General features: G+C 26.3%; 1 protein-coding gene across 3 annotated transcripts; it reads right to left on the bottom strand.

Annotated features, from left to right (window-relative positions):
• Window positions 1–3,915: 3,915 nt before the first annotated feature.
• Window positions 3,916–13,097, bottom strand: LOC107163251 (putative multidrug resistance-associated protein lethal(2)03659). 3 transcript variants are annotated; one of them, XM_089222048.1, is made up of 26 exons: window positions 12,829–13,097; window positions 12,291–12,374; window positions 11,723–11,833; window positions 11,518–11,652; window positions 11,102–11,312; window positions 10,186–10,408; window positions 9,929–10,085; window positions 9,721–9,859; window positions 9,488–9,595; window positions 9,112–9,402; window positions 8,890–9,054; window positions 8,697–8,818; window positions 8,534–8,631; window positions 8,381–8,466; window positions 7,907–8,295; window positions 7,563–7,840; window positions 7,412–7,491; window positions 6,595–6,745; window positions 6,247–6,353; window positions 6,059–6,182; window positions 5,829–5,999; window positions 5,275–5,402; window positions 4,852–5,097; window positions 4,572–4,744; window positions 4,241–4,481; window positions 3,916–4,149 (listed from the first exon to the last, which is right to left on the bottom strand). In XM_089222048.1, exons 2-26 carry the CDS (start codon window positions 12,365–12,367, stop codon window positions 4,120–4,122), a joined length of 4,041 nt encoding a protein of 1,346 aa, XP_089078174.1. In that variant the 5' UTR covers window positions 12,368–12,374; window positions 12,829–13,097; the 3' UTR covers window positions 3,916–4,119. The 3 variants fall into 3 exon arrangements, with proteins under 3 accessions (XP_089078174.1, XP_089078175.1, XP_089078176.1); XM_089222049.1 differs by lacking the exon at window positions 12,829–13,097 and adding an exon at window positions 12,572–12,590; XM_089222050.1 differs by lacking the exon at window positions 12,829–13,097 and adding an exon at window positions 12,442–12,460.
• Window positions 13,098–13,391: the final 294 nt, after the last annotated feature.

Raw genomic sequence — 13,391 nt, 5'->3', positions numbered from 1 at the left:
AAATATAAAGATAGTATAAAATATAAAAAAGCGGGTTAAGTGGGTATCGCTCTGCTGTACATTAGGGGGTGGGCTGGACCTCTGACTAGGGTAAGTTAAATTTGAATGCAATGATAGGTGTCATTGTATACGAAAAACGATTCTGAACGGAGACGGTTTATCTGTCTAGGTATATTATAGATTATTAAAAATATTCAAATCTTAGATTTAAAAAGAAATTTTTTTATGAATTTCTAGGATAAAATAATTTACGAATTTTTGTGATTTTTACGTATGTTGTCAAAATTAAAAGTTTGAATGTTTAAAAAAAATTGTGCATATATATTTCTTTTATTTTTCAACTGCTATTGTAAAAATATGATAGGAGCCTTGTATTAATTTTTTAAATCTTAGAATTAAAAAGAAAAACTTTTATGAATTTCTATCTAAGATAATTTGAGCATCGTTGTAATTTTCACGTATTTAGTCAAAATTTGAACTTTAAATGCTTATAAAAAAAAATCGTGCCTATGTATTTTTAATATTTTTTAACTGCTAGTGTTACAACGTGTTAGAAGCCTTGTATTAAATTTTCAAGCTTTTCTACCGAAAAAATAAATTTTTATCGATATTAATTAAAAAAAAACTAATAAAGTTGAAAAATTAAAATGTCAGTAAACAGCTCAAAACAAATTTAAATATTTTGAAAATGTTATCAAATATAGAAAATGCCTATATAAACATTCAGTCAACATTTCAAGTATCTGCAGTCATTTGTTTTAGAGTTACACCAAAATAAGGACATCACTAAAAGTGAAAATCCGATGTTGTAAAAATTTAAATTTCAAATGCTCATAAAAATTTAATTTGAATTTCCGGTGGACTTTTTATTTGTGATAAAGATTTTCAATACATACATCTTGTAAGGAATCTTGTATTAAATTTTCAAATCTTAGATTTACAAAAGAAATTTTTTATGAATTTTTAGCTTAAAATAATTTGTGATTTTTTGTGATTTTTACGTATTTTGTCAAAATTCAAACTTTGAATGCTTATAACAAAAAAATTGTGACTGAATTTCTTTTTCATTTTTCAACTGCTATTGTAACAATATGTTAAGAGCCTTGTATTTAATTTTCAAGATTTTCTACCCAAAAAATAAATTTTTATCGATTTTAATTTTAAAAAAAATTTTCAGACAAATTAAAAATTTTAGTTGTCTATAAATATTTCAAAAAAGTCAAAATATTTTGAAAATTAAATCATGGAAAGAAAATGGCAATCTAAATAACTGGTAAAATTGTCATGTGTCTACGACTTATACTTTTTGAATACTATCAAATATTTAAAATCGTTTGAGGATTAATCGTTATCGTTACGCTATTTCGTAAAAATTTAAAATTCAAACGCATTAAAATTTTTCCTATAATGATACTTCGAGTTTTCTCTATAGCTACTTGAAGGAAAACTTATAGAAAACTTAGTGTTGTATTTTTAATCCTTAGTTATAAACACAAAAAATTTTATGATTTTTCAACTTCAAAATTACTAGCAAATTTTCGCGTTTTCGACAGATTTCGTAAACATTTGAACTATAAACGCTTATAAAAAAAATTGTGACTTACGATTTTTAATTTTTTTAGCTACAATAAGAACAACTCATAAGGAACCTTGTATTAAATTTTCAAGTTTTTTTGGTTGTCCAACATTTTTTTACCGGCACTTCAAAAGAATTGAAAATTTTAGTGGTCTATAAATAACTCATAAAAAGTCAAACATTTTTGAAAATTAAACTGTATATAGATAACACTAACATAAACATTTGATGAAAATTTCAAGTATTTATAGTGATTAGTTTTTGAATTACAACCATATAAAAAATCGATTTGGTCGAAAACGGGTTTTGCATAAAAAAATTTCTGTCATATTTTTTTGGTTTTACTCGATTTTTTTGAAAACTGTTAAAAAATGTTAACTTATTACCTGCACCAAGGATCTTCACTTTTACATTGGAAACCACCATCAAAGTTTTAAATTGAGGCATTATTTCGACTAGTTATGCTGTACACAGACACAAAAAAAAAAAAACACACACACATCATTGTAAAATCAATACCTACATTCATTACTTCGTTCAGAATCTAAAAGTCTGTGTTATTTTTACTACAGTAAATTATAAACATGAAATCTTATAAATAACAATTATATTAAAACTGAATAATAATAATAATATCCAAAACAAAAAAAAAATTTCCATATTTTTTATATTTTATAACTCTTACATCAAAACTTACAGCACACTATTGGAAGTGATGAACGAAAATTTGCTTTCTATGTCACACGTGTGTATGTCGAAGACACATAGGTATGCGGATTCAACGTATACTTAAATATTTTGAACAATAATAATATATAGGTACAAATTGTATTACCTATGTACCTACTAAGTAATTTAATTAATCTACATTAATTAGTGCTTGATAGGTACGCAATTCGTATGTTCTTCATAATAATATTATACTTAGTTATAACTTTATACGTTATAACGTTTAATATTTATTATAAAAATTATATTTTCATAATAAGACTCGTATTATGAAATAAGACTCCCATTAAATTTTTGACAATGCAAAAAATACAAAGTGATCTTAAATTTGTAAAAAAAATAATTATTTTAGCATACAATAGTTACTAATAAATAACTTTAATAGCAATATAAAATCAATAAATCATATATATCTTTAGTATTTAGTCGTGTATGCTAACAGACAGTCACCGTTCAGATTTATATTTTTTATACAATGATTTACCAATATATGCTATTATAGCGACTTACTTAGTGATGATAATATATATTTGACGCCTACAGCTGTACAGTATAGACTATAGAGTATTAGAATATGCTTTTTTTAAATACTGTTTATGCCTTGAAGGTTAATTTTTCTTTTATATTTATATCTAACTTTTTCTATAAACATTTTTCAAATAATTTACTATTTCACAAATTTTTTTTATAGTCTAAATCTATGGGTAGATTAATACTTTATAAGCACCTGTTTAAATTATTTTTACACTAAACATTGACACAATATGATTTTTATTTTTAATAAAGCCTTCATTATTATATACAGTGAAACCTCCCTTAACGGACACCTCTAAATAGCGGACGTTTTTTCGGGGACGGGAACATTTTCACTATTTATGTATAGGAAAACCTCTAAATACAGGACACTCTAAATAACGGACACTTTTATGACGTTGATATTAGTTATTTTTATCTTAAATTAAGAATTATTTTGGAATATCTGAATAAAAACCTGAATTATTAAGTTATCTTGTGTGTACATTATTATACTATATATTAAAATCTTATCTTATCCGTTCAGTCATTGAAATATTATCGCGTCAACGAAGTATTATAACTAATGCATTGTCCTATGTGCGTTTAGTTGTGTTTGTGATGCCAACGTTATTTAATTTAGAAAATGCCTTAGCATACGAAATAACTACGCCTGCAATTAGTAAACAAACTAAAGTAACAGATATTTTTCAGAAATGTTAGTTTTTATTTTTTTAAGATGTATTTAATTAATGTAAAAATAAAATAAAAATTTAGGTAACTGTTTTTTTTTTCATAAATGTTAGTTTTATCGTGTATTCAATTAATGTAAAAATAATATAAAATAAAATTATTGAATTTATTTATTTGTTAAAAAAAAATGTTTTCCTCTAAATAGCGGACAAAATTTCGGCGACCGAGAGTGTCCGCTATTCAGAGGTTTCACTGTATTTCTTAAATAATTTGACAATTTAAATTCATATTTTAAAGTTTTGATGTAAATTAAATTTACTGTCATCCTATAATAATTAAATTATAAGTATGATATGTATCTCTTAAATTATGAAAACAAGTTATAGAGTTAGAATACACAGATATATTCATAATAATATTGTAGTAGCTATATTAAGTTTAAAAAATGTACAATTATGACACCAAATTGAGTTAGTGTCATGTATAAATAAAAACAGAGAGTGGTACTTTAAATGTATTTAGTAATTATACGAAACAATAGTTAATTATCACAGACATTAAATAATATAATTTCTGTATAGTGTATTGTATCATATGAACCGTAGACTTCATGACTCATGGGCAATGTTCATAAAGCTCTAAAAAAAAAGTACAAATGCAGTTAGTCGATATGATAAATTCGATTAAACACGTCGAAGAAATTGTACAATTAGCTTATTCGAGTTGTACCTCAACTGCTATATTATGTAACGATTCAGACGTTTCACTTCCAGTCTGTTCTACCATTTTGTACAAAAATCCGTCTTTGTTTTTCAACAAGTTATAAGGGTGGTCGAATTCGACCATTGTCCCAGCGTCCATAACAAGCACCCTGTCAGAATCCATAACTGTGTTCAAACGGTGAGCGATCGTTAACACTGTACACGATCGAAATTTATTTCTAATCGTATTTTGAATCAGCGCATCGGTCCTGCAAATAAAAAATTAAAAGCACTCAGTTTTAAGAGTATAATGAGAAAATTAATGAAATCGATTTTATATGATTCGTATCAATAGTTACTGAGAATCGACATTGGCAGTAGCTTCGTCCAGCACGAGGATCTTATTACTACGCACAATAGCTCTAGCCAAACACACTAATTGCCTTTGGCCAACGCTAAAATTAGACCCGCCTTCAGACATCTTTGAGTTTAGACCATCGGGCAAATCCTCTACGACGGTTTTAAGTTCCACCTTAAACAGTAATAAATCCACAAAACCTTACTCGTGAAACTTTTTTGACTACTTCATAATATATTTATGTCATGAATAAAAAAACAAAGTGTAATTGGAAATTATACTTCTTCTAAAGCATTCCATAGCGTATGATCTGGGTATTCGTCTAAAGGATCTAGATTTTTTCGCATTGATCCCGAAAACAAAACTGGTTCTTGAGGAATTATTGAAATTTTGGAACGTAAATCGTGTAATCCTAATTCGTGTATTTCTATACCATCGATGGTGATATTTCCCTCATTGATAGCAAGTCTAAATAACGCTCCTATCAACGACGATTTGCCTGCACCAGTTCGACCAACAATTCCTATCTAAATTAAAAGAATATATTATCATTGTATCTCCAAACAGCAATAATATTAAAAATAAATATTATATATTCCATAATATTAGAATATTTAATGATATTATAAATTTAATAATAATATAACATCAACATCAGCTTAGCGAAAAGTTATTAAAATAATATGATACATGATTATTATTACTTTTTCCATTGCTTGAATCTGAATATTGAGATTTCTTATAACATAAGTCTCATTTAAACTATAACGTAAATTAAAATTTTTAAACACTATTTCCCCTTTATCCGGCCATTCTTTTGGTGGTTTCTTATCTAAAAAAAAATATATACATGAAAACTAATAAATACCAAACAGCTAGTTTATAAATCTCCGCTTAAATAACAACATATTATGCATAATCAAAGTTTTAAGAATTTAAATATATTTATTTAATATTTATTTAACTATGCTACCAATAGTATATACAATAAACGTTAAACTACGAAAAAACACTTATGTATTAAGTTTGTTAGTTATTGACATATTATAAGTTAAAGATTTAGGTAAGTTTCGAGTTTTATCTAAGCCTTGTACAACATTTGTTTATTACACATTTTAATTATATAACACCTCAGGATAGATAAAATTAAATTTTCGACTTCATTTTAGAACAATGTTTGTTATGCATACGTAATAAAATAACTAAGAGCTAATAATGTTATTACTTATTAAATACGTTAAACTGAGATGAATATTACCTTGTACAGATTCAAGTGCAGGTTCCTGTGGAACATTTGTATATTCAAGTACTCTTTCAACAGATGTCATCTGATTATCTAATTGTGCAAATTGTCGTATTCCCCACTGGAGTGAACCCGTCAAACTCATTGCTTGAGTTATAACTAGTCCAACATCTCCCCCAAAAGCATCTAAAATATAAGTAAACATTTTATTCCAAATCATTTTTAAATTATAATTAATTTATTACCATTTTTGACAACTAAAAAACTAAATGTTAAAATACTAATATATGCAAGGCAAATCATATCCAACGCGAAACCTAAAGCTTCAGTAGATGAGATAAAAATATACCAAGCCGAAGAATGTAAATCCTAAAAATTTAAATAATGTATAAATATCTTATTTTAATGTTATACACAAAGTTGTTTTCCTTACTTGATGGCCATCGAATTCTCTAGATAAAATTTCTTCGGCATCAAATGCTCTTATTGTTGATAAACCTTGAAGTGATGCGTTCAAATATCCTAATACGGGACTTCGTGCTAAATATTTAATAATTCACAATTAAAACAAACTTCACGATAAATTTTTTATAAATTATAAATTTATTCACTATCAAGTCTCAATAACTTAAGTTTCAATGTGGTGTATAAATATAATTTCGATAAGTTATATAATTTCAATAGACAAGGAATAAATCCGGACTCTGGATTCCATAGATTACCAAGATTTTAGAATTATTGAGAATCGACTGTATTTTGAAATATACATTTCTGCACTTACAGATTCCCTCCAAACGTTTGATGCTACGTGATGTAGATAAATAATATACTACTGTGTAATAAAACAATATCCCAATGAAGAATGTGGGTATAAGAAGGTAAACATTTACTATTCCGACCACAACTATAATTCCAATAAGTGATAATGAATTCTAGTTTAAAACAGTGAAAATAAAAATAATTATATTTTAATACAATAAATAATTTGCGCAAACATATTTCTAAGTCATTTTTGCACACAAAATATTGAACAACATAATAACAAATGCGCACACCAAAAAAAAAAAACTTTTTACGTATTTAATTAAACACATTAAGTTTGTTTGAAAATAATCTTTATAAATTTTACTATTAAATCTAGTTATTTGTAATAATTTTTTTTATGATGGTATTTATTTGTCATTTTAAAATTGAATTAGATACATTTCACCGTTCACCCATTTTTATTTAGTATACAAAATATCCTGGTATTTATGCAACTTTTTTTATAAAATTATTTTAGTTATTTTTATTTCTTTATAACTTTAGTAAACATTTAATAAAAATAATCATTATTATTATTATTACTAATATTAATAGTTATTCGGTGATAACCAACAAATGGTTCATAGTTTTCACTGTTTTCAGCTCTTAGTCTTTTCACGTAAACGTCATGGCTTTTTCAAAAATATGTGAACACTTAAATGTAAAACCACTCTCAATATGATTAATTAAACATACACGATATCGTGCCATGTTCTTATAAAATAAATGTGCAAAAGTTAAATGTCTCAAATTAATGTGTAAAACTTAAAATTATAAATAAGCTGATGATTTACATATATAAAATCCAACGAAGGAACTGTTATCATTTCATCAATAGCACCAATATCTTTAGTGAAACGGTTCAAAATCCGTCCTGATAAAATAATAAATATTCATTAAAATATGTAAGTTTATATTCAATCAATAATTAATAAAATTTTCTACCAGAGGAATTTGTATTGAAGAAATACATAGTGGCTCTGGTTATAGCGTTGAACATACTAGTGTGTAAATTCATAGATGCGCCTATAAAAACTGATACGAATGTAGCACATCTTATTAAAACAACTATAATCATAGCTACGTTTATGACAGTATATATTATAACACAAGAATGGCGAGATATTACCCACGGTGTATCAGGTGTTTCGTAAGTCATAAAATTACTAATATTGGTAGATTTACTTTCTTCTTTACGAAAAACGCGATCTTCTAGGTTAACCCTGAAATAAAAGTGTATTTTCTTAACTTAGAATTAAAACTAATTAACAAAATAAAAACAAAATTACCAATAACTTATCCAATAATCTCCACCAGTACCAAGCGCTTGAGTGAATATACATATGAATAGTAAAAAAAATATTTTAAAAACATTCCCTCCAGCAGAAATATAAGACAAATAAACACTACGTGAAACTTTTCCGGAAGACCTAGCTTCAGCCACCTCAATGGGTGCTACTTGAGTCTCATTTAATTTATTCTCATCAATGGATGACGAAATACTTTTAAGAGACCCTTGTCGAGATAATTCTGAGATCGGTTCAAAATCACTATTAGGTTCATTTTTATTATCGATTTCAGTATCGGAGGTTGTTTCTTCCGATGATTTAAGTAATTTTGTAAAGTCTAAGCCAGAAGATTGTAGTTCTTGATACGAACCCTCGGCTAATATGTTTGCCTACAGAGAAATAAAAATAGAATATCATTCAATTTTTAACAAACCATATTTTGTATTAAAACTGTTTACAAATGTAACTACTTACATTTTCCATCAAAACGATTTGATCAACACTCGATAAATATTGTATTTGGTGAGTAACTAGAATACAAGTTTTCTCTTTGAGATAACCTGTAGATTATAAATATAATATCATCAAAAGAGTTAACTAACGACAACTTAATAAGACTTCATGTACCCTTAATGCATTTTTCAAATAAATGTTTTCCAACGTGTGTGTCAACAGCTGATAGAGGGTCGTCCAATAAATAAATATCAGTTTGTTTATATACAGCTCTAGAACCATCAAAATCATAAAATATTATTGAAACATAATCATAAAAATCTAGTGTTTTACTTGCCTTGCTAGATTTACTCTCGCTCGTTGACCACCACTAAGAGAAACTCCTCTTTCTCCTACCAAAGATCTGTCACCATAAGGAAGTTGTTTAAAATCAGTGTTCAATGCGCACACTTTTATAACCTAATACATAACTCACGTGAAATTTCTACGTATGAATACAAACAAATTGTTTTATTTTTTAATTATTGTACTTGTTTGTAACGATTATGATCCATTGGCGAACCAAAAAGTATATTTTGTTGAATTGAACCGTTAAACAACCATGGTTCTTGAGATGCGTATGAAACGGTGCCACGCACTGAAATACTTCCATTGCAAAGTGGTAATTCTCTTAAAATTGACTGAATCAATGAACTCTGTATAAAAAATAATTTTTTATTATATTATTTATTTATCATAGAGCCAATTTATACTTTTCCAGCTCCTACGGGCCCGATGATTGCAACCAACCGCCCCGGTCTAACGGTTAAATTAATGTTATTTAATGAGTTATCGGGTTGATTGAGTACCCATTTAGCTGAGGCGTTTGAAACGTCGATTCCAAAATTACCCAATCGATCAATACCTTCTTCATTTTTATTTATATTTGTCGCAAAATGGTCACTATTAAAATTTAACATTTCATTGCTATTCTTCGATGTAACTTCTGGTTGTAACGACAATGGTGTATCATGCTTGCGATTTTCGTGTTGTAATAGAAATGTCTTACAGTATTACAAAAATAATGATAATTTATTAATTATTTGTAATATTATTTTTAGAACTTAAGACTATTATTACTATACATACCTGAATACGTTTAATAGATATTAGCATCTCCGCTAACGTTAAAATGCCTTGGGGGAAAAATACTGTCATTGTCGTCAATATCTTTAAATATGAAAGTATAACAAAAACCTAAAAATTAAGTAAGAAACATAAAACTAAATAATACTTATATAATACATATAGATATAATATTCTTTTAACTAATATAGAATCAATTTTAACAAATGTTAAAATATGTTTAAATTTATCTTTACTTTTTGAGTATTTATGAAGTTTCCTAATAATACGTATGACAAAATACTTATAAAAAACGCAATCCTTAAATGAAATATTACAAAAGATTGCAAAAATACTCTGATGTATAAGACTCCTCTGATCTGTTCAAGTTCCATCCTATAACAATATAAATATAAGTATTACAAACCTTACCATTACATGTTAGTATAAATCCAAGACACGTACTTTCTTGCAAATTGTACAAGCACCGCAAAAGGTTTTTCCCAAGTGTACATTTTTATCACTTGTATGCCTGATATTATTTCGTTCATCAACCTTACTCTTTCGTCAGTCCTAGGGGCTGTTCTTGATCGATATTTTGACGTTTTCTTTCCCAACCATCCTTAAATTGAAACTTTTGCTTACTTAAGTACTTCTTTTTATATCTATATGCCTTGTTTTAACTCATGAGTAACATCCATGATAATAGTATTCATACATACCTTGTAATGGTATAAATACAAGAAATATAGCCACTCCAACTAAAGATGATACGCCAAGTTCTTGCCACAAAAAATATGTGACCACAATTGATTGCAGAGGGCCAACCCATAAGAAGTGTATAAATATGAACGCTATATCAAATCGATTTACATCATTCGACAACAAGTTTACCACTTGACCGACTGTGGTTTCACCTAAAGATGTTTGACTTAATCGCAATGCCTAATTTAAAGACAGCAAAAATAATGGAATTTATACATGTATATTGTATATATTTTTCGTAGACAACAGGAAACAGATGGAACAGGAATTTTTATGTCCTGAAAAAATGCCTGTTTTTAATACTATATAATTCATGCAAAATTTATCCATGCCGATTTTTAGTTATCTATCAAGTGTTTTTTTAAAGAAACTATTATATTAGATTCTCAAAAATTATAGAAAAACAAATTAAATTTATTTTTTGAAATATCATTATCTATGAAAAATATTTTACTTCATCTTCTAGAAAATCTTTTTTTTCGTTTAAACCGACACGACAGCAGAAAAGGATCTTTGTGAACAATAATATAAAAAACCCGTTCTTTATCCAAACCTTTTTTGTTATTTTTTAATTTAAATTTGCTTAATATACATATTTTTTTAATATATTATATTTTATAGGTTTGTTTTTAACGATTTATCATTATTATGTAAGACCTGTTATTCCATGCATCTATATATTTAATTTTTATTACATATAAACAATGGCTACGTGTTTACTGACTATGCATTATAATATTATCATCAAATTAATGAGTTTATAGTTTATATCTATACTTGGAAATATAATATATTTATATTCATTTAATAATTTTCATTTTTTTATTTACCTACATAATATATTTTTCGTTTTAATATTTAATGATCGTATACCTTTTTATATATTGCTGAACAGCAGGCCACTCGAATCTTCATTCCTAGGTGTCCCATTTCCATTTGTGAATAATGAAACAATATTATATTAAGTAACATGTTTAACAATAGACCTGACGCATAATAATATGCATGATTCAAGTCCTTGGCGTCCGGCTTTTCAGGGTTGAAATATTCTAATAATCCACCAATTAGTATAGGTAGAGACATTCTAAAAAATAATATTCACATAGACATTAAGATACCTATTTTTTATTCACCTATACAAAAACAATTTTTTTTCATTCTAGATATTAAGCAACATTATAAATTATAGTACAATAACTATTAATTTTGAAAACAACATCTTGTGGTTAGTTAAGTTTTCCCACTGTAATTTATAATCGTTCTTTAATAACTAATATACCTATATATACCTCAACACAATTTCAACAAATGCTTGTATTAATCCATAAAACATAAGCTTAGCGCCAAACATTCGAACCAATACCCTTAGCAAACTAGGGTCTCCATTATTTTTGTTTGCATTAACTATATCGATTTTCCACCTCCTTATATAAGAACAAAAATTGATTTAAAGTAATTATTTAAAATATAATCTTTACATTTTAACAATTATACCTCTGTAATTCAATTCCTAATAATGATGATCGATCATTATTTAAAGGTACATATAAATCATTGAATTCTAAATCCCTCTTTCGCCCAATTTTAAAAAGGTCAAAAATCCAGCTGAAACAAAACAAAAAATTATAATCGTAATGAAGTTATATGATATTAACTATATTTCTATGCGTGTGAATTAAGAAAATATAAATAAAACTTAACGGAATTAAGCTACTAAAAAACAATGTTCTAAATCATTATATTTATTTATAATATCTATAAAGACATTAACAGTTTGAATAAAGATAAATGGAGGTTATGTTATGTATATAATGTATACTGAAATCATTAGAGACAAGTAAGTAATGATATTGTTATTATTATAGCCTATGATTCATAGGAATAAATAAAATTCTGTCAAACATGAGTTATATGTTATAAGATACAAATAATAATATATTTTGATACAAAACATCCTTAAAATATAATTTTAATATTTTTAAATTATTATCTATAAATTATTATATTCAAATGTATCTACTATCTATCTAATAATTCTAATAAATGTTATATAACAATTTACCTAAACGTGAAGATTTCAAAGATGTTTGCTCTGGCTCGTGGATTTGGAGGCCGTTGTTCTTTATTACCAGCATCCATTTTCGATCTAAAATAACAAATTAGAAAACAACAATTTAATTTAGTGCGCATTATCAAAATTAAAATGCGTTAACCATTGAAAGTTGAAATATATTTGTCAAGTAATATACATTTATTGATAAAAACATAAAAATCTTTAATAAATTTGGTAAAATGAAATGGCATGAATATGGAAATTAGTATATTAAGGGGTGCTATAATTACTTAGGTATAAATAATATAGCAACTTGGCGTTACATTTAAACATTTCATTAGTTAAGATATACACCACTTGAATTTCGACAGTGGAGAAGTTACCAATTTTTAAAATATTTATCCTTAATACATTTTACTAATATTAAATATAATTTTCTTATAAATCATATATTTTTGTTATCAATATAAATACGCAATAAGCACATTCTAAATATCGCGATAACAGAAAATTTAATACATTATTATGAAAACTTTAAATTACATACCGTGTGGAATTAATGTACACAAATTATAATTAATATTATAATACATGCAGAATGCAGATCCATTAATTAAACTGTTCAAATGTTTATTGATTTCAGATTATTGCCCATTATTACCCACACATTAAATTGAACATATTTTAGAAAATTAAAATGACTATGATTAAAACTGTTATTCAAAGATTAAAAATATATTAAAATATTTCATTAGAAATTAAAACCAAACATTTCATAACTGGACACAATTATAGATTGCCAACAACTAAATTCCGTATTTAAGATTAAAATACTACTCAAAGACTTGCTATGGATAAAAAATAAAATTATAAACCAAAGCTAAGCAGACTATTGGTCTCTTATAGGTCACATAGGTCGTGAGTGTGATAATTGATATGTAATAATGTGTGATTCATTTGACTTGTTCGCTGATATCGATGTAATCAATTACGAGTTTTCAGGTTTTTTTATGAGTTAAATTATTATTATGATTAACGTCTATAACTAAAGTTGTGCGAACAGTAAAATCTAGTACCTATTCCATATTTTTTTCGTTAAATTTTATTTAT

Source organism: Diuraphis noxia, unplaced genomic scaffold (genome assembly GCF_037042655.1).
Source record: "Diuraphis noxia isolate RWA-SAM2 unplaced genomic scaffold, SU_Dnox_SAM2 contig0003, whole genome shotgun sequence".
Taxonomy (NCBI): Eukaryota; Metazoa; Arthropoda; class Insecta; order Hemiptera; family Aphididae; genus Diuraphis; species Diuraphis noxia.
Note: the sequence above shows the minus strand (reverse complement) of the source record. Positions and strands in the feature narration are given on the sequence as shown.

Bases quoted from the DNA above. Each gene is read 5' to 3' on its own strand.
- LOC107163251 (XM_089222048.1), bottom strand. From the start codon at position 12,367: ATGGATGCTGGTAATAAAGAACAACGGCCTCCAAATCCACGAGCCAGA. The intron at 11,313-11,517 runs GTATATATAGGT...ATTATTTTTTAG, and splicing joins TTTGTTGAAATTGTGTTGAG to AATGTCTCTACCTATACTAA. The intron at 8,819-8,889 runs GTACAATAATTA...GTTATGTATTAG, and splicing joins ATCATAATCGTTACAAACAA to GTTATAAAAGTGTGCGCATT.